Source organism: Rhinatrema bivittatum, chromosome 1 (genome assembly GCF_901001135.1).
Source record: "Rhinatrema bivittatum chromosome 1, aRhiBiv1.1, whole genome shotgun sequence".
NCBI classification, from domain to species: Eukaryota; Metazoa; Chordata; class Amphibia; order Gymnophiona; family Rhinatrematidae; genus Rhinatrema; species Rhinatrema bivittatum.
Window position 1 is genome coordinate 651,577,590 of NC_042615.1, and position 22,025 is coordinate 651,599,614.

The 22,025-nt window shown below is 45.8% G+C and overlaps 1 protein-coding gene across 2 annotated transcripts in view; it reads left to right on the forward strand.

Annotated features, from left to right (window-relative positions):
* Positions 1–22,025, forward strand: part of TTC37 (tetratricopeptide repeat domain 37) — a 539,154-nt gene that overhangs the window by 151,363 nt on the left and 365,766 nt on the right. For both annotated transcript variants that reach the window (XM_029573103.1, XM_029573110.1), the window contains exons 15-17: positions 5,516–5,695; positions 8,395–8,519; positions 13,276–13,529. In XM_029573103.1, the coding sequence (XP_029428963.1) occupies positions 5,516–5,695; positions 8,395–8,519; positions 13,276–13,529 (559 nt within the window). The remainder of the gene's footprint in view (positions 1–5,515; positions 5,696–8,394; positions 8,520–13,275; positions 13,530–22,025) is intronic.

Sequence of the window (22,025 nt, forward strand, 5' to 3'; positions counted from 1 at the left end):
TACTCTCAAAGTTTTTCTCTCTCTCCATCTGCTGGAAGGGACACAAAACCCAGCAGTCTGGACTGATTGGGTACGTACAGGGAACTGCTGTCGAGCTGATAATCTGTTGAGGGACCCTTCACTTCACCATATCCTGCCAGCTGGCCACCCCACCATTATGCTGCGACTACTTAAATTCTCTCACAAAGCTTCAAGATAATGGGCCATAGTCTCTCCCCCCCCCCCCCAATATGAGTAGATTGTCAAATTGGGCTGGAAAGCTATGTTCCCCAGCTTCCCAAAATATAAGAAAAAAGTATCAGATTGAGAAGTCCAAAGAGATGGACCAGCCCCCCATTTGGTGATTCATGGTTTGTTTTTTTAATTTGAAGGAGGGTCCCCTCTCATCCTCCCCACCCTCCTTTTTCCTTCCGCAAGCCAACCTTATCCATAACTTTTTGTTCAGGACCTCCAAAGAGCAAAGGCTGCTGGTACAGTGGTACAAGCTACCACTCCCTGCAGTGTTGGTCAATGCCTTGACAACAAGCTACCACTGTCACTAAGAGTATTACTCCTACGGTTCTACTGTTGAGGCAGTGACTTAAACTGCTGGGAATGGTAGTTTGTACAGTGGTACCAGCGGCCTTTGATGTTTGACAGTGCCAGACTAAAAGATACAGGTGAGTATGTCTATGCTCAATTGTCTATATTTTTTGAATATAGCTAGATAAACTGAAGTTATCCGGCTACCTTTATCCAGATAATTTTATGGATCATTCCATATCAAGTAGACCAGGGGATACATTCAGCCTCTTCCAAATTGAACAAAATTTTATATGGTTGTTCTTTAGGGTCTCAAAACAAAACTGTATTACATTTTTAATCTAGATCTCCATTGGTTGGAGAGCTAGAGGTAGTTGAATGGAGGTCACCTGTGAGAACCATGCTCCACGCAACCTAAAATGGCCATTTTGTCCAGGTGCCACAAACCAGCAACACCTCTCAGGGGCCTGAAATTTTGTGGATTAGTTCAAACCCTGGTGGTAAGCCCTAGTGCAAAGTTTGGAACATAACGTGATATTGCCTTCCTTATTATGGGCCAGCAAAATACTTGCAAAATTTTATGAAAGAAATTTAAGGCCTGCTTTGACTCCTCATTGCTCCTGATGTATACAGTACTTCGATTCAGGCCATAATTGGATCAGTAGTCATGGCCCATGACTAACATCTAGGATTTTCACTAGGAGGCTTTGCGGCCAACTGGAAGCAAAAATATAGTTACATAAAGAAGTCACCTTTTTATGCAAATTTTCAACATTTTTTCGGTGCAAATATCTCTATTGTGTATTTCTTAACATTTTTCTTTCTAATGTCATTTGATAAAGCACCTTTTTTACTACAAAAGTCACCCTATTTCATCTTGGACCCAGCCTTGCTTTGGTCAGAATTAGTCCCAAACACGAGCAACATTTGTATGTATGAATGTATACTGTGTGGCCTAGGGACCTCTCCAGATAGCCAGACAAGCTACCAGCCACAGCTTCCAAGCTTTTATTTAAGCAGAAAACGAGAAAAGGGAAGACACTACATACGAGAATTGCTTAAATTGCAGATTTCACAAAAATTCACTTAGTCATTTTTCCTGCCTTGCACGTGTTTTGGAATGTCCCATCCAGGGCTGGTGGAAGCACTGGGTGAGCTAGGTTTGGGCCTAGGGTGCCGACCATTAGAGGGTACGAGCCATGTAGGGCTGCGAGCAGCGGCGCCAAAGAGGTGTGGAGATATGGCAACTTCCACTCCTCTTTGCCGCTGCGGTGCTGCTGCTCGCAGCCCCACATGGCTCACGCCCCCTAATGGGGGTGGTGGCGCAACCATAGTGGGGGGAGCAGGTGGGCACAAGGCTGAAGATGCCTAGGGTGCCTAATCCCCTTGCACAGGCCCTGGTCTTATCAATGCATGACAAAGTGGCTTGTGAATAAATGTACTGTCTGCGTGATAAAGTATTGGGTACGCTTCTGGAACCAAACAGGTGTCTCTGTGGAGCGGCCAGTCAAATGACCTGGCAAGTGTTATAAGAACATGAATGTGAATATTTTCCTGCCCTTCAAATATCCAGCTTCCAATCTGGTTAGTATTTAGCTTGCATCTATGATGATTCCTGGTGGATTGGCCATATATGCGTGGAGCACAGTACTCTGAATGACCTTCATCAGCTGCCTCTAGCTCTTGAACCAATAGAGATCCAGCTGAAAAATGTTGCATAGTATTGTTCCCTGTACGTACCAGGATCAGTCCAGACTGCTGGGTTATGCTTCCCTTCCAGCAGAGGGAGTCAGAGAAAAGCTGAAAAGGCAACCTCCCCCCCCATATAACCTGGTGTGCCACCTGTGATCCTTCAGTATTTCTCTGACTCCAGCAGATTGAGAGAGCATAACCTGCGGTCCTGATCTTATCTAAATTTGGAAGGTTTCTTCTGACAGGTTTGATTGTGGGAGACTCCTTTGACTAGATCAATTTAAAAAGAATAGATTAAAAAAAAACCCAAAATGGCTTGTCAGAAGGGGCAGCTAGCTGCAGGCAGGTGAGGCAGGGCATTGCCCTACAGCCATTTACCTGGAGATTTTTTACCCTGACCCGGTGAGCTGTGGAGGAGGATTTATCGGTGGGCTGGTCACGCTCCCCCTTATTTGTCAACTAAGAAAAGTAACATTCCTCTGTGGCAGTGCTTAGAGATATATAATTCCTCTCGTGTATGTTTAGTCTGGTTACTCAGGGAGGTTGTTCCCCTGTTTTTGAGGGCTGATTAAAACTATATACTAATAAAAGTAATAGAACAGTGCAAAAAAAAAAAATCGTGTATTTTAAAAACGCACCTGTTGCTCAGCCCTAGCCTGCCTCTATCTCCCGGGCCTCCGGAGGGGGTGGCGTGTTCACCCAGCTGCTTCACGCGCTTTCTTCGTTTGTGGAGCTTGTGGAGAGCCGGGAATCCGTTGGTGGGAAAGGTCTTACGCCGAATAGAATCCCACCAGGGGCCGGTTGTTCTGGTGGCTCCGGAGTGGCCAAGAAGGCCGTGGTTTGCAGATCTGATCAACCTGGCGGTGGATGGTCCCTTGCGCCTCGGTCATCTGCCAAACCTTCTCCGGCAGGGCCCAGTATTTTTCGATCAGGCCAATCGCTTCAGTCTAGCGGCTTGGCTTATGAGAGAAGACAATTAAGAAAGAAGGGCTACTCGGAAGCGGTTATTACCACTCTTCGCCACACTCGTAAAACTTCTACATCTATCACCTACGTTCGAGTCTGGAAGGTGTTTGAATCTTGGTGCCATGGGTTGACAGTGTCCCTGCGGCAGGCCGCTATTGTTCACATTTTTGCCGCCTTGCAGGATGGCCTAAAGAAAGGTTTGGCGTACAGCTCGCTCCGGGTGCAGGTAGCGGCCTTGGGCTGTTTTCGAGGTAAGGTTGATGGTGCTTCCATTGCTGCTCACCCGGACGTGGCAAGATTCTTGAAGGGTGCCAAACACTTAAAGCCGCCGGTGCGCGCGATCTGTCCGTCATGGAGTTTAAATTTGGTTCTCCGTGGCATGTGCGGTTCTCTTTTTGAGCCTTTGAAGCATGCTACACTGAAGGATCTAACACTTAAGACTATCTTAAAACTTAAGGCACTCTTGTGGCTATCTGTTCGGCTAGAAGGGTCTCGGAGCTTCAAGCGTTGTCCTGTAGAGAGCCTTTTCTGCATATCTCTGACTCTGGGGTTTCACTTCGGGCAGTGCCTTCCTTCTTGCCGAAGGTAGTATCGGCTTTTCATGTCAACCAGTCGGTTGAGTTACTGGCATTCTCAGATGAGGATAGGAATTCTCCTCAGGCTCAGGTTCTGAAGAGATTGGATGTCCGCAGAGTCCTCTTGTGGTACTTGGAGATAACTACCCTTTCCGATTGTCTGATCATCTTTTTGTCTTGTGGAGCAGTCCTAAGAAAGGGACTAAGGCTTCTAAGACTACTATTGCCCGCCGGTTGAAAGACGCTATTGCTTCAACTTACATATGTCACGGGTGATCAGTACCGGCTGGTCTGAAGGTGCATTCTCTTAGGTCACAAGCAGCGTCCTGGGCTGAAAGCCAATGTGTCTCGCCCCAAGAGATTTGCCGGGCGGCCACTTGGAAATCTCTGCACGTTTGCTAAGCATTATCGTTTGGATGTGCGGGATCCGACAGTGGATTCTTTTGGCAGCAGTGTGCTTCGAGCGGGACTCTCCAGGTCCCACCCCTGTTAGGGCAACTTGGGTACATTCCAGCAGTCTGGACTGATCCTGGTACGTACAGGGAAAGGAAAATTAGTTCTTACCTGTTAATTTTCGTTCCTGTAGTACCAAGGATCAGTCCAGACGCCCGCCCATAGGCAGGAGAGTCCGCTCAGCTAATTGTATTTTCTATTGGCAGATTTTTTTGACAGTTACACACCTATGCGACACAGTTCTTTTTGTCCCAAGTTATAGATTTTAAGAGGTTTATATTTGACTTGATCTAGTCATTGATTGTTAACGATTTTTAAAGTTCATTCTGCTTTGATATTGATTATACTGAAGGATCGCAGGTGGCCCACCAGGTTATATGGGGGTGCCTTTTCAGCTTTTCTCTGACTCCATCAGCTGGAAGGGAGGCATAACCCAGCAGTCTGGACTGATCCTTGATACTACAGGAACGAAAATTAACAGGTAAGAACTAATTTTCCTTTTGAGGCCCTAGCGAACATCCACACAAGATTTTATTCAATTTGAAAGAGGTCAAACGTGGATAATTTTCTAATTTGGTCCATTTGACATGGAATGTCCCATAGATCTAAACATTGATATCTGAATATCCCAGATAATTTATCCGGTTAAAGTTAGCTAGTCAAGTTATCTGTTCTTCAGTTTTTGAACCTTGATATCTTTTTTTTTTTTTTTAATTTATTTCAGAATTTCATGTCTAGATATAACCTTACATCTAACAGCTGACAGAAAATAGTTTGTTTTTTTTTTAGACTAGTAAATCATGCATGCAAGCTATTTTATAGTTAAAATAAATACTTAAATAAGTTTCCTGTGTGAAGTTTTGCAAAGGAAGGTGGTTCTTTATTCCTACCTGAAAGAATAAGACCATTATCAGTCTTCTGTTTGTTGTAAGTCAGTTTTGATTTTGGTTATTCCTTTATTTTTATATTTTATATTGCACCCTAACCAGGACATCTCAAACTCAATACAAAAGAGACTATGTGAAGTAATAAAACAGCAGACTGGAAAGGAGTAGATAGGATGGGGGGGGGGGGGGGGGGAACTGCTAGAATGAAGGAGTTTAGGCTTCTGAATAAGTCAACTTGAAGAAATGCATTTTAACTAGTTCTAGAAAAGAGATTGATGGGAGCATCTTGGATATCAGGAAGTAGTTTGTTTTATGCAAGGTTATGAGAAGGTGGGAGATCATCTACTTAGTATAAGGGATACTGAGGAATGAAAAGAACATCTCAAAGCATCACTCTAACAAAGTTGTTCTTATTTGTAGGCTGCAAAACTGGATATGTACTTGGGGAAAGTTTTCTGTTACTTGGGTCATTACTACAGGGATATAGCTGAAGACCGATTTCGTGCTCGTGGCTGCTATAGAAAAGCTTTTGACCTGGATGAAACGGATGCAACAGCTGGAGCTGCAGCTGTGGACCTAAGCGTAGAACTTGACGATACGGTATTCTTAAATATTTAGACCTGGTGATTTTCTTTTGCTGCTTTGGGCTTCCAGCTCAGTTGGAATTGAGGCTGGGTTGAATTTTTTTTTACCCCCTAGATCACTGCCAATGAAAAGGGTTTTTTTTGTGTGTCGGAGAATACAAGCTAGCTTGGTACAGTTACCTCTTGTACTTTTGCAGCAAGCTGATTATCCTGTCTGTGATTTGATTTGCATGTGACTTAAAGTAGTAGTGTTTCTGTGAAGCCTGTGCCTGATGGACTTCTTCACTAAACTTTGTTACACAACCTTTACCATCTTTATTTAAAAAAAAAAAAAAATGGCCCCTTTTATGTTTATAACGACTAGTTAGATACACAAGGGCTGATATAAAAGAAAAAAAATAAGCTGGGCTCCTAAGTTTGGTGCCTATTTTCAGCTGGACTTAGAGGGCCAAAGTTTTTAGCTGAAAATTCACATACGTTTTTTTTCGCTCCATAAGACGCACCTGACCATAAGACTCACCTAGGATTCAGAGGGGGAAAATAAAATTTTTTTTTTTTAAATGGTGTGCTAAACCGGCTCTGTTCCCAGGCGTCTGTGCATCTTATGGAGCAAATTAGGGGAGTGCATAACATTTTTTTTGTGTCCATTTCGTTTTCTGGTCTGGGGAGGGCCATTTCGGTCCACTCACCAGATCAGAAAACTTTTATCGGTCTCTTTCTGTGGGAACCCCCCCCCCCCCAAAAAAAAACACCTCATCCCAACCCTTTAAATTTAATTAACTACAACCCCCCCACCTGACCCCCCCCAAGACCTGCCAAAAGTCCCTGGGGGTCCAGCGGGGGTCCGAGAGCGATCTCCTGCACTTGGGCCATCCCTGGTGGTCCAGCGGGGGTCTGAGAGCGATCTCCTGCCCTTGGGCCGTCGGCGCCATTTTGATTACTGGCAGCCGTCGGCCCAAGTGCAGGAGATCACTCTCAGACCCCCACTGGACCACCAGGGACTTTTGGCAGGTCTTAGAGGGGTCAGGAGCGTGGGGGTTGTAGGTTGTTTTTTTTTTTTTTTTTTTAATATTAAGACGCACAGACATTTTCCCCTCACTTTTGGGGGAAAAAAAATGTCTTATGGTGTGAAAAATACAGTAAATTTAGAGAACCTGAATTTGACTGCTAATCATTTGCTTACATTTAGGCTCCTAAATAAATTGCTTAGTTCTGAAAATCAGTGCTAAGCTCTTAACTTTATCTCCTTACCCTAACTCCTTCCATCTAGCCACCCATCTTTTTAGGACCCTAAAATTAGGTTTCCTAATGAAATTAGGATCTTAAATTTAGGAACTCAGTCCTAGTAGCTTTTCAGAAGGACCAATTTAGGACTCTTAATTCCAAACTTTTGGAGCCTAAACCCTTTGAAAATTGTCCTCATTGTTTATGCCATGGCACAGACTGGATGGACTGTTTGGTCCTTTTCTGCTGTCATTTCTATATACATAGCATAAGACAAACATGGCATGCCACCCTGCTAATATCTTTAAAGTAAAAGTTTGGTGATGGCAGCTTTTATATTATGGGAATGCTTTGCAGCAGCAGGGACAGGGAGGTTTGTGAAAATCGAAAGAAAGATGAGGTACAATTTACAGGCAGATCCCAAAGGTAAACCTGTTCTAGTCTGTCATTGATTTGCGACTGGGGAGAAGGTTCAATTCTTAGCAATACAATGATCCAAAACACAAAGCAAAATCAGCAATGGGGAGTGGCTCAACAAAAAGAAAGTGAATGCCATTGAGTAGCCCTGCCAAAACCCAGATCTGAATCCATCAGAAAATCTGTGGCAAGACTTGAAGACTGCAGTCCACAGACAATCTGCAGCTAAAAAGGCAAACAACTGCACCATCCAACTGTGCAGAGTTGGTAGACACCCTAAAAGGCTGCTGTTCCTGCAAAAGGAGTCTCCACCAAGTAGTGAATCAAGGGGAGTGAAGTTTATGCAATCAAGCCTTTTTTATTCAGTTTTAATTACCTTTGCAATATTTTTATAATTGTTTTTTCATAATAAGTGTAGCGTATGTTGTGTAGATCAGTGAAACAAACTCTTATTTTATTGCATTTTTATTAGAATTTTTTAGCAGTGTGTGTGAACTTTATGCAAGCACAGTTTGTCATGCATTTATTGTGGATATCCTGAAAACCCAGCTGCCTGAAGAATCCCCAAGACAGATTTAGGAAACCCAGTTCTACATTAATATTAACTGTACTGTCTGTCTTGTTTTCAGTACAGCAGTTATTTCATTCTCTAGAACAGGAGCTTTTCTTCTTTTGCAATACATTACAAATAATTGGGATGTAAGAGATACTACAAATTGGTGGCAGAATCTTATTTTAATAATTTGTGTGCATTTTTTCACAGATCTGAGTGTCTTGAATATACACATTTTTGTCTTTCAGAATATCTACATCCTTTTTTTATAGTCTGGTTCCACCTACTAAAGCTTTCTATGCTTTATGTACAAGAACATAATGGAAATGTTTTAAGAAGTTGCTTGTGTGTTTTTATTTTGGTCTTTCTGCTGTTTGACTCCTGAAATGGAATCTGAGTTATATGAATGCATATAGAAATCCTTAATGTTTTTTGTGTTATTTCATGTTTATATTCTTTAAGAAAGAATTGATTTACTAAAGCAGTGTATGTATATTATGGACCTGATTTTGTTTTGCTAGGAGACAGCTTTGGCAATCTTAACTACAGTAACAAAAAGAGCAAGTGCTGGGACAGCGAAATGGGCCTGGCTCCGACGTGGACTTTACTATCTGAGGGCCAATCAGCACTCGCAAGCTGTGGCTGAGTAAGGCATTTTAGTAATTTAGGTTGAGTCTTTTTTTTCAGTACCACTCCTTCCTGACTATTCTCAGCATCTGGAATCCTTTAGTCTTTTCCAGACCTCTGAGTGTTAAACAGCTAGTCATTTGAGCAGCATGCTGATTTTTATTAGCTAATTCTAACATTATTTTGCTAGCAACAACTTGAGGAGCAGTGTTTAAGATCCTTGAATTTGCACTACCATTTACAGTGCCCTTTATATGAACTGTCATGTGTGTTTCTTCCATGTCAGTCAGCAGGGACATAGGTTCTTGTAATAAGCAGCAATGATAACTTTATTGTTTATCTTTAATAAAATTTTCTTAATCCAAAAGAAAATACTAGGTGATATACATAATAAAACATATCTACTTAAACAGGAAGTAAAATAAAACAGCATAAAAAACATTCTCACAGGACAAGCAGGATGTTAGTCCTCACATATGGGTGACATCACAGGATGGAGCCCAATCACGGAACACTTGCCCATGCCCAGCATGGCACCAACCCTGCAGCCAGCAGGGGTCCCCCTTCAGTCTTCTTTTTTCCGCGCAGCAGTAGCCACGCGGTTAAGGAGCTCCACAGAGATTCCTGACAGGAATTTTCCTCAAGGAATTATTACAACTTTTCTTACCCCACAGGGGTCCCTCCATCAATTTTTTCAAGCCGTGGTACACCGGTAAGTTTTCTACCAGTTTTCGGTCGATTCCCGTCGAGTTTGGCCCTCGCGACCTAATGGTCATCGACCGTATCGCAGCTCAAATTTTTCATGGCCATGGCGTTGGGGTTCCGTCGGTGCCCGGACTGCAATCGCAGGCTGGGGCTACCGGAGGGGGCCGATCTCGTCGGGGACCACACGTTCTGGACCTGGAAGAGTCTGAGGAGAGTTCAGACACCACCTCTTCCCCCTTTTCATCAGAATTCTTTCTTTTAGTGCATAAGGCCTTTAAGGCCAAAAAGTCAGCAAAGCGCCATGTGGACAAGAAGGTTCCCCTCAGGGCCGTGAAGAGACTCATCTTCTGCAGGCCGCTCTGCCCCAACCCCTGATGGACAGTTGCTCCAAGGTCTTGGTTCCGGACAACCCACTCGGACAGAACTCCCCTGGGGCTGTCCCTGATGTCGAGGATCTGGGCTTGGAGTGCTCTTCAGTTCAGGGGCCAGCTGTCGATGGTGTTGATCGCAAGGTGGTATGACTCTTCCACAGGGAGGAGCTGGCCCCTCTTATTCCTGTGGTGCTGCACGTGCTCAGTATTAACACCCCCCCCCCCCCCCCCCCCGGAGAACTCTGGGTTGTGGGCGGTGGGTCCCGTTATGGTGGGCCTCGGGAGTCCTACCAGGCCTTTTCCATTTCACAAGTCCATTATGGACTTGCTTTTCAGGGAGTGGGACACTCCAGATACAGGATTGAAGGTCAGTCTGGCTATGGACAAGTTGTATCTGCTGCTGGAAGAGGCTCTGGATCTTCTCAAGGTGCCCAAGGTGGACACTGACATTTCGGTGGTTCTAAGAAGACAACCATTCCGGTCACTGGGGTGACTGCACTCAAGGACCTTCAGGATAGAAATTGGAGGTGCATCTCAAGATGATATTTGAGGTTTCGACTCTGGGGGCGCGAGCTGCTATGTTCTATAGTTTTATGTTGAGAGCTAGCCTTTGCTGGGTTCACCAGCTTTCATCAGATAAGTCCTTGTCTCTTGAGTCAGCACAGGCTGGCCGGTTGGAGGCAGCAGTGGCCTACAGTACGAATGCCCTTTATGACTTTCTCAGAACTTCTTCCAGAGCCATTGTGGCAGCAGTTTCCCCTTGCAGACTCCTCTGGCTGAGGAATTGGTCGGCGGACATTTCCTCTAAGTCACAGCTGGGTTCTCTCCCTTTTAAGGGAGGCTTCCTCTTTGGAAAGGAGCTGGAGGACATGATCAAATCCCTTGGAGAGAATAAGGTCCATAGGCTGCCTGAGGACAAGCTGAAGTCTAGGCCCGCCTTCCCCGCTTGCTGTAGTTTACGAGGGAATCGTAAATTCAGGGTGTCAAGATTGTCGGGGTCCTCCGCGAGGCAAGGCGCCGGTCACCAGCAGTCCTAGAATCAGTCCTTTCGCGGGCGCAGATCAAGCAGAGAAGGCACGTCTCGAGGATCTGGAGGAGTTAAATCCTCTCAATGATGTGAGGCCAGTTCACTCCTCAGTTACAGTAATAGGGGGCTGGCTGGCTGGCTCTTTTTTACAAGGAGTGGGCCAAAATCACATCAGACCAGTGGGTCTTAAGTTTGAGAAGACAAAGTTACGCTTTAGAATTTGATCGACCCGCCCCCCCCCCTCCAAGGCCCCGGTTTTTGGTCTCCCCGTGTTCGTACGAGCTCGAAGAGACTGCATACAGTGCGAGACACTGTATGCAGTCTCTTCGAGCTAGGAACCATTGTTCTAGTGCCTTCAGGCGAGAGGGGAACAGGTCGATACTCCATCTATTTCATTGTCTCAAAAAAAGGAGGGCATGTTCCATCTCATCCTCAATTTGAAGAAGGTGAAAGAGGCATTGAAAGTTCCACACTTCTGCATGGAGACACTTTGGTCTGTTATCACTTCAGTACAAAAGGGGAGTTTTTAGTGTCTCTGGATTTGACGGAAGCATACTTACACATCAGAATCCGGCACGATCACCAACTGTATCTGCGGTTCATGATTCGGGGGCAGCATTTACAGTTTTGTGCTCTACCCTTCAGACTAGTGACTGCCCCCAGAACCTTTACCAAGGTCATGGTTGTGGTGGCGGCAGTTCTTTGGCGAGAAGGGATCTTAGTCCACCCCTACCTGGCTGACTGGCTAATTCGAGCGAAGTCAGCGCCTCTGTGCCAAGCAGCTGTGGATGCCGTCCTCCATCGCCTGAGGTCTTTGAGATGGATAATCAATTTTGCCAAGAGTCACCTAATTCCTTCCCAGAGACTGGAGTTTCTGGGAGCCTTGTTCGAAATGGCGATAGGGAAAGTTTCTCCTACCAAGCAGAGAATTTCCAAATTGCAATCTCAGATCTGAGCGCTTCTGGTCAAGCGGTTGCCGAAAGTCTGGGATTACTTGCAAGTACTCAGTTCTATGGCTTCCACCCTGGAGTTGGTCCCATGGTTTTTTGCGCATATGCAGCCTCTGCAGTCAGCCTTGTTGTCCCGTTGGGATCTGAAGTCTGAACTTTTCCATCTGCCTCTGCCCCTTACAGAACCGGCTCGGGCTGGTCTCTCGTGGTGGCTTCTCCCCGACAAGTTACGTCGGAGTGGATTAAGAATATAAAAACATGCCATACTGGGTCAGACCAAGGGTCCATCAAGTCCAGCATCCTGTCTCCAACAGTGGCCAATCTAGGCCATAAGAACCTGGCAAGTTCCAACAAACTTAGTCTATCCCATGTTACTGTTGCTAGTAATAGCAGTAGCTATTTTCTAAGTCAACTTAATAGCGGGTAATGGACTTCTCCAAGAACTTATCCAATCCTTTTTTAAACCCAGCTACACTAACTGCACTAACCACATCCTCTGGCAACAAATTACAGAGTTTAATTGTGCGTTGAGTGAAAAGAACTTTCTCTGATTTAGTTTTAAATGTGCCACATGCTAACTTCATGCAGTGCCCCCTAATCCTTCTGTTATCCGAAAGAATAAATAACCGATTCACGTTTACCTGTTCTAGACCTCTCATGAATTTAAACACATCTATCATATCCCTCCCTCAGCTGTCTCTTCTCCAAGTTCACCAGTCCTAACCTCTTTAGACTTTCCTCATAGGGGAGCTGTTCCATCCTCTCTATCATTTTGGTCACCCTTCTCTGTACCTTCTCCATCACAACAATATTTTTTGAGATGCAGCGACCAAAATTATGTGGTCTCACCATGGAGCAATACAGAGGCATTATAATATTTTCCGTTTTACTCACCATTCCCTTTCTTAATAATTCCCAACATTCTGTTTGCTTTTTTTGACTGCCGCAGCACACTGAACAGACTATTTCAATGTGTTATCCACTATGACGCCTAGATCTCTTTCTTGGGTGGTAGCTCCTAATATGGAACCTAACATTGTGTAACTATAGCATGGGTTATTTTTCCCTATATGGATCACCTTGCACTTATCCACATTAAATTTAATCTGCCATTTGGATGCCCAATTTTCCATCCCGGTAATCGTTTTGCCCTCCTTCCACCTTTCTTAATGTGTGGAATACATCTGGATTGTGCTTCTAGGATGGTATTTTTTTTAACAATGACCATGCCTCTTGCACACATTTTACCTTTGTAGCTACTCCTTTCAGTTTTTTTTCTAACTATTTTTCTCATTTTATCAAAGCTTCCCTTTTGAAAGTTTAGCATGAGAACTGTGGATTTGCTTACTGTCCCCTTTCCAGTCATTAATTCAGATTTGATCATATGATCACTATTATCAACCGGCCCTACCACCGTTACCTCTCTCACCAAATCCTGTGCTCCACTGAGAATTAATCTAAACTTGCTCCCTCTCTCGTTGGTTCCTGAATCAATTGCTCCATAAAACTGTCATTTATTCCATCCAGGAGTCTTATCTCTCTAGCATGTCCCGATGATACATTTATCCAGTCAATATTGGGGTAATTAAAATCTGTAGAAAACAAGGGCAACCGAATTAAATTTAAATTATAGCCTAAGTGACAGTGTCATCAAGCCAGACGTGATTTTAACCCAAATTGATAGAGATTTGCTTCTCATGCATTTTTAACATAAATATTCAGCTTTCAGGCAGCTCTAAGGGCGGACCCTAAGGATGCCAACTGCTGGGAGTGTTTAGGAGAGGCATACCTGAGCAGAGGTGGCTATACAACTGCACTGAAATCCTTCACAAAAGCCAGTGAGCTGAATCCAGAGTCAATATATGGGATTTATAAGATTGCAGCTATCAAGCAGATCCTGGGAAAATACAAAGAAGCTGTAGCCGAATACCAGCAAATTATAAAGAAGTCGGAACACTATGTGCCTGCCCTTAAAGGTATTATTGTAGGGCTTATTTTTCTTTTGGAAGTAAGTTTTTGTGTTTGTTTTTTTTTTTTGTTTGTTTTCAAATGTACATTCTGGTTCACTGCTTTTCTAGTGTAAAAATTCACAGATGGATTGACTTGTTAATGAAAGTGCCTGTCACTTGAAAACAACAGTGCTTTTTACCAGAATCCAGACTGGATTTTCCTGTGGGTAAAATTATTCTTGCTGCAGCACAACATTTTTCTTACAACAGTTCTTTTCTTATTCTGCTAGAGTAGTCCAGGCACATGGGTTTTTACCAGTATTTTCATGCCCTCTTATGGATGTATACCTAGCCAGTCAGGATTTCAGGATTGCCACATGAAAATGCGTGAAATAGATTTGCAAGCTTGACTGGCTAGGTGTACCTCCAGGAGAGCGTTGGAAAACATTGACTTATACTGTCCTACCTATAGATGAGGACAGAGAAACAAAAATTCCTCAGCATTCAGGCAGGTCAATCCCCACAAATGGATTATGCACCTCTGCTAGCAGATGGAGACTGAGCAAAAGATGACATCATGGCCATATAGTCCCGCCCTGACATCACGCACCAGTAATTTCCATCTTCAGCAGATGGTGGACATGCATTTCCCTTCGGGGGATTGCCTGCTGTGAGTATTAAAAAAAAAAAAAAAAAAAGTTGGAAAGGAGATATCTGGAAGTCGAGATGTCTATATGGCACCGCTTGCCTCCTGAGGTGATACTGTGAAGTCCCTCCCTCGGTAGAGTGCCTTTAGTTCAGTAGCTTTGAGTGGTGTGGACCTAAATTCGAATTAGCGGTTGCAGGCCATGAGAGGCTTGGCAGTGAAGGCTTTCGCCCTCTCCCCCTGTAGCTGGGACCCATTCCTGCTCTCAGCCAGGGAGGGCTGAGCTGAGGTAAGTTTACTTTAAAAAGAAAAATAAACAGCAAAAAGGAAGAAAGCAGAAGAAAAGGGTCTGTTTTCATCATGTTCGGCTGTCCCGCTCATGTCTGGGGAGTTCTGTGAAGTAAGGAGGTAGTGCAGGCACAGTGGGTTGAGCAGCTGTTTGACTAGGACCTGCTCCTAGGCTTCTCCCATTTTGGCATGTGGTAGGCTTTGAGGTAGTTTTGCATGTTTTTTGCTGCTGGCCATTGGTGTACGTCCATGCTCATCTGTGCATCCAGTTTGGGCATTATTCCTTCTGTATACACATCTTGTGCATCCAGCTTAGGCATCTAGTGACATTACCTGGTGTCCAGTTATATGCGTGGGTAATCTAGATGCGAGCCTTTATCAGTCTGCATGCTTACAGTCATGGCACCTGCGGCGAAGAAGCCTAAATACCTATCTGTGCTGCATGCCACATCGGGGCCATTCAGCTGGAGCTTTCTTTAAGCCTGTGTCAGCACTGCCTGGATTCTCGCAGAGATTTACCTCCTGATTTTGCCTTCAATGGTCCATCTTGGTATGAGGGGAGTGGGACCGAGGGAGACACGGCAGGGGTATCCCCTCCCTTGACTGATCTTCTGGCTGAGCCCTCAGGGGTCACTACGTCTCAAGATGTCAGGTTCGAGCCTATGGGGCCTGGAATGGACTCATCCTCCTTTTCCTGAGTAGAATTCTTCCAGGAATTGCAGACATTTCTACAGGGCCGGTCTTCTGAATCGGCAGTACCTACTAATGTAGTTCCGTGTTCTCCGAGTGCTTCTCCGCAGTCAAGCACCGTGGCACAGTGTGATCTGAAAAAGCTCGAATACAGGTAGATCATGATGATACAATGATTGTGGTGGATCTCCTGTGAGAAAGTGGACATTCCCCCAGATTTGGAGCCATATAGAACTCTTCTCTGTTTTTTTTAATGGAGATGAGATGCCGGGTTTGATCTCTGACCTTGAAGACCCTCGAAGTGGCTGGGCCTGACTCCTTTGGCGATGCAGAAGAAGGATCTTATTTTGGGTACCGTGCACAAGACTTCTTGTTTCTTGCCCATTGATGCAATCCAGAACTTGATTGATCTAGAATGGAGTTCACCAAAGGTGACTTTTAAAGTGGGGCACATCTTGGCGGGTTTATACCCCTTGGATCTGCAGGCCAGAGAGCAATTGCATTTCCCTAGGGTGGTAGGTGCCTTGGTGTGATCTGTCATGAAACATACCACTATTCCGATAGAGGAAGGTGTGATACTGAAGAATACTCAGTAATAGGAGGATTGAGGCTTTCCTAAAGCAAGCCTTTGAGCCACTGACAATGAACTTGCAAATTGCTTCTTGTTGCGCCTTGGTAGTTTGAGCTGCCTTTTTGTTTTTGTCAAAAATTTGGTGGCACGGGGTCCGATCTTGGACCTATGGTAGAACCAGGGGCCACCTTCTTAGCTGATGTGGGCTGTGACTTGGTTCGCACAACCGCCAGAGGAGCCATTTCAGTTATTGTGGCCAGACGGCAGCTATGGCTGCGCAACTGGTCTATGGATACTATTTCAAAGCTCAGTCTTACCAAGCTGCCCTTCAAAGGCTTGCTTTTGTTTGGCAGTGAATTGGAAATAATGGCATGTAAATGGGGAGAGATCCAGGACCCTCAATTTCCAGAGGACAAGAAACCTGTTGACCAGTCTTTTCGGGCGAGTGGCTGCTCTCGAGACTACTGACGTTTTTGGCCTTATAGGGGAGGTTCTTCCCAGAGGTCCCTTCTGCAGGTCTCTGTCCTTTTTCCCCCCCGAGGACCTCGAAAGGCTGTGGGCTCCAGAGGCTTACCTGTCTGGTGCTGGAGATATGTGGTCGCCTATCCCATTTTTATCACAGGAAAGTCCAGATTGCTTCAGATCAATGGGTTCTGGAAGTGATTCAGGACAAGTATGCTCTAGAATTTCTTTGCTTTCTTCCAGATGCCTTCATAGTGTCTACATGCAACTCCCCTCAGAAGTGTGTAGAAGTGTAAGCAACATTACAATGGCTATTGAATCTGAAAGCGGTGATTCCTGTTCCCAAATCGCAGCGAAATATGGGCCATTACTCATTAATTTTGTCATGCCCAAGAAGGAATGGTTCGTTACGGCCCATACTGGATCTCCAGGGCATCAACTGACATTTACGAGTCATGTATGCACTCTGTCATAATGGCTGTTCAAGCAGTGGAGTACCTCGTGTGTCTGGATCTGATGGAGGCGTATCTGCATATTTTCATCCAGCAGGAACATCAGCAATTCCTCCAATTTGCTATCTTGAATCATCATTACCAGTTTCAGGTCTTGCCTTTCGGACTAATCACAGCACCAAGGACGTTTTCCAAAGTCGTGGTGGTGGTAGTGGTGGCCCTTCACAAGGAGGGCATTCTACTTAACCCCTATCTGGACGACTTCAGGATTCGAGCCAAGACAGTGGAAGAATGTCTTCGTGCTTCCTGCAGAGTGGTTTCCTTGCTATAGGAACTAGGCCAAATTCACCACCCAACCAAGAGCAATTTGCAGCTGTCTCAGACCCTGGAGTATCCCAGGGTTTGGTTTGATACAAGGCACAGCAGATTATTTCTGCCAGAGTCTCAAATCCAAACTTTGATTCTGTGAGTTCAATCCCTGTGGAACACTGTTCGCCTGACTGTGTGGTCTTATCTACAGGTCCTGGGATTGATTGCTGCTGCATTAGAAGTGGTTCCATGGGCAAGGGCACATATGTGATCTCTTCAGCGTGTGTTGCTCTTCTGATGGTGACTGCAGTCGCAGAACTATGTGGTGAGGCTGCTCCTTCCGTTAGAGGCGATATCCCAGTTGGACTGGTGATTAATGCAGATCATCTCAGGAAGGGAATTTCCCTGATGACACCAGATTGGTTGGTACTCACAACAAATGCGAGCCTCCAGGGCTGGGGGTCACTGTCAGGAGTTTGTGGCACAAGGGCGCTGGAATGCAGCAGAGCAGCAGTGGAACATCAACAGACTGGAGGCATGAGTGGGTCAGTTGGCATGCTTGCTGTTCGCCGAGTGGCTAGAGGCTCAGGTGGTCCGGGTAATGTCCGACAATGTGATGACGGTGGCTTACATTAGTCATCAGGGTGGAATCAAGAGTCAATAAGTTTGAGGAGATAGTTGTGCTCATGGTGTGGGCAGAGCAGCATCTCCTAAGCATATCTGCCTTTCATATTGAAGGAAAGGACAATATCAGAGCCGATTTCTTCCACAGGAGAAACTTGGACCTAGGAGAATAGGAGCTCACGGATGAGGTTTTTCTGCCTTTCATTTTGCCGGAAAGACAATATCCGAGCCGATTTCCTCAGCAGGAGAAACTTGTACCTAGGTGAATAGGAACTCATGGATGAGGTCTTTCAGCTCCTCCTGAACCACTGGGCCCTACAGGATCTAGACCTGTTGGTGACTTTCAACAGCGCAAAGGTTCCACGCTTCTTCAGTGGTAGGTGGGAAAGAAAAGCGATGGGCATCAATGCTTTTGTTCAGAAGTGGTCATGTGGCACACTTCTGTGTATGCATTTCCACCTTGGTGTCTGATAGGGCAGGCTGGTCCAGAAGATTGCAAGTCAAATCAACATTGTACTTTTAGTGACTCTGGATTGGGCTCGAAGGCCGTGGTATGCCAATCTCCAGAGACTTCTGGTGGGCATTCCCCTCAGGTTATAGTCTCAGATCTTTTACATCAGGGGCCCTTTCTGCAAGAGAATTTGGGTTGATTCTGTCTTACGGTTTGGCCTTTGAAAGGACTTGGTTGTTGAAGCGGGGTTTTTTGCCTGCGGTAATTTCCATTCTTCTTTGGGCCCGGAAATTTTCTATTTCTCTAGCCTATGTTAGAGTTTGGAGGGTCTTTGAGGCATGGTATTCTGAGTGAGGTACTTAACTTCTCAAGGTGGATATTCCTTTGATTTTGAAACTTTTACAGGTAGACTTGCTTAAGGGTTTGATCCTTAACACTTTGAAGGTTCGAGCTGCAGCCCTGGCTTGTTAAAGGGGGAAAGTCAATGGGAGGGCCTTTGTCTTCCCATCCGGATATGTCCCGTTTCTTGCAGGGGCACCTCTCGTTGCAGCTTCAATGCCTCTGCAGGCCCGATCTTTCGACCACTGTGTACTCTTTCCTTGTGGCTGCTTGTCTTGAAGACAATTTTTCTGTTAGCAATCTGTTCAGCACTTCTGGTGTCTGAGCTGCAGGCTCTTTCCTGCCATGAGCTTTTTCTCCATATGACTCCAGGTGTGGTTTAATTTCGGACTGTGCTCTCTCTTTTTTGCCCAGTGTGGTTTCAGAGTTTCATTTGAATCAGTCCATTTCTATGCCCACCTTGGACCGGGACAGAGAATAAAGCTGAATACGGTCTTTTGTGTTCCCTGGATGTCGAGCGTCATTTATTGGGGCACGTGGAGATGACTAAAGCTGTTCAAAAGTCGGATTGCCTGTTGGTGCTTTATGGTGGAGGTAAGTTTGGAGCACTGGTAAAGCGGGCAATGATTGCCTGCTGGTTTAAGGAAGTCATTTCGGCAGCCTATGTGGCTGCTGAGGTTACCTTACCGAAACATATTAGACCATATTCCACGAGGGCTCAGATGGTATTGTGGGCAGAACATTTTGTTGTCGCCTGCTGAAATTTGCCGAGTGGCGAAATGATCATATTTACACACCACCTTCAAGCATTACCGCTTGGATGTTAGGACTAGGGAGGACGCATGTGTGAGCGATATTGGCTGGACCACTGGCAGCCTCCCACCCTTTTCAAGATTAGCTTTGGTAATCCCTCTTATGGGGATTGACCTGCCCGAACGCTGATGAAGGGGAAATTACTGTTACGGGACCAGGCCATGCCCCGGTCCCTCCTCCTACCTCAGGCCCGGCCCGCACGGACTCCTCTTCGGCCGCGTAGGCCCGATCTGCAGCCTGCCACGGCTCTTCCTGTGCGAGGGAGACGATGCCGACCCGATGCGCTTGGCCCCGCCCCTAGGTGCGTGCGTGCCTGGGGGCTGAAGCTTTAAAGGGGCCAGCGCGGGAAAATCAAAGAGGACGCCACGGATGACGTCAGACGCTGCAGGGTATTTAAACCCTGCAGCTTCACTAGGACAGGGCCTTGCAACGAGGTTCACTCAGTCCCCTGAGTTACTAGTTGCTGCGTTCGGATCTTGGATCTTCTCTTCAGACTTCTGACCCGGCTTCGTCTCCTGACTACGTCTTCAGCTTCCAACCCTGGTTTTGGTTTGACTTCTGGCTTCCGACCCGGCTCCATCCTATGACTCTGATTCCAGCTTCTGCCCCTGGCTTTGGCTTCGGGCTTCTGACCCGGCTTCGTTCTTGGACTCCTTCTTCAGCCTCTTCCACCACCTCAGGTATCCGGTACTTGCTGGCCCAGAGGATTCTCCTAAGTCCCAGCGGCTCGGGCTCTCACGGGCTTCTCCCGGGTGAGCCGTGAGCTTTGAGCTTCCGAGGGTGAAGATCCTTCCAGCCTCCTGGGATCATCCGGCCTCATCGTCCATCTCTTCAGCTGCTGCCCGGATCCTTGGTCGCATAGGGTCCCACCTAAGTCCCAGAGGTCCAGGTTCCTATGGGCTCCTCCTGGTGAGACCGCAGACTTCCAGTGGTGAAGTCTTCTCCGGAGTATCTTCAGCACCACCTCCCGGCTTTGATGCTTCCTGTGGGTTCCCACAGTATACCATCTACAGTCTCAGCTGGCCCAAGGGTCCACGATCACAACAAATACTACTTAATTGATAATGGTCTTTCTTCTAGATAAGGGCAGGTCAGTCCCCGACCTACCATCAGCTGCTGCTGATTTATTTTTTGGTTTGCCTTTCTTTGGGCAAGCTATGCAGAGTGATTCCTGCTCTTCATTGAAAACCTGTAAGTGGCTTGTCTAGCCCTTAGTTTGCTAAATATGTTCCTTCTTTTGATTGAGCTCATTGTTTCTGTTGATGTGGGAAAACGTGAATGGTTGATTGTTAATAGTAATGTTCAAGTATAATCAGTTTTGTCCACAGTTTGGCTTTTCCATAGAATACTGGCGGGCTGATGTTGGGGTGGGACTATATGGCGCTGATGCCAGCTTTTGCTCAGTATCAATCTGTTGGCAGAGGTATATAACCCATTCATGGGGATTGACCTGCCCTTACTAGAGAAAAGGAGATTATCTTGTAAGTAGTTATTTCTCCTCCTTTCAGGGACAACTTCACTGGTATATATTTTTTTTTAATTTCACATACCTAGTGAAGACTGCCCGGCATTGCTTGGGCTGTTGGTCCATAACATCTATAAATATTAAAATCGTAGAAAAGTAAAAATGTTAAATATTGCATTATTTTGTTAAGTAATTAACAGAAAGCATATAGAAACTTAGGAAACTTCTCTACAAATTGCATTGTCAGTATATTAGAAGTCTCCCACCCACTTAGGGCTCAGGCTCATGCAATTAGGGCCATCCAACACCAGAAAAAGAGGCCTTCAGGATGGCTATTGCAGTTCTTGTTCCACAGTGGCCAATGAGGGAGACTGCTGCTGTGGGATCCCCATCCCATGATGGCTGAAGAAGGGGTGTGGTGGTACCTGAAGATGAAGCCTTGTGTGTGAGCCTATGAATGTAGGTGGGTTGGTGTGTATTCCTGCCTGTGTGTGGAAGCCTGAGAGATAAGGCTTTGAAGAGAGAGCATATTAGCAACAAGTGCCTGCGTTACTTGGGCTGTCTGTTTTACAACTGTGGCCCAGGCAGAAGGTGAAAGTGCTAGTAAGTGCAGAAACAAGGGGTGGCCCCTGTGGAGATTGTCACTACCAGAGGCCTGGGCAGTACTACCAAAAACCTGCACTGGATCCAGTGGATGTACTGCAGTGCAGGAGAAAGAAGGAAGAAGTACCACATACTTCTGCATAGTGGGAGTTCCTCAGTCTCGAGATCCTGTGCAGAGGGAGAACCTGAAACTGTAGTTCTGGGAAATGAAAAGGCCAGTCAGACTAGTGGAGCCAGCGAATCCACTCCCACATGCTGAACGTGCCCAGAGAGAGGAAGGCAGAATTAAATGGCTACAGTTGATCGCTGAAGTACAGGAGATTGCAGCATAGATGACCCAAATGGAGAGAGAGCGAAGGTAACTCACCAGAGAGAACAATGTTAGTGAATTGAGAAACTGCCAGCCTCCCAGAAGTGAAGCCAGGCAAGGCTGTAGTGATCCTGAAAGCTGAAGAACAGTAGCTATTTGTATTATGTGACTGGTGCTTGACTCTTCCAAGAGATTCCAGTCCAGAGGGAGCAGAAAGCAATGCGCCAAAATAGACCCTGAGTGGCGAGAGCCTAATGAGGGAAGAGGCAACACAAACTACCCACAAGGTTAGAGCAGTGGGCTATGAACTGGGGAGACCAGGGTTCCCACTGTCGCTCCTTGTGACATTGGGCAAGTCATTTTACTCTCCATTGCCTCAGGAGACGTGCTAGCTTTACCCCTTATACAGTAAGGGGTAATAGCGTGTCGAAAATGCGCGTCCAACACCCGCCCCCCCCCCCCCCCAAAAACTAATAGCTCCTGCAACATGCAAATGCATG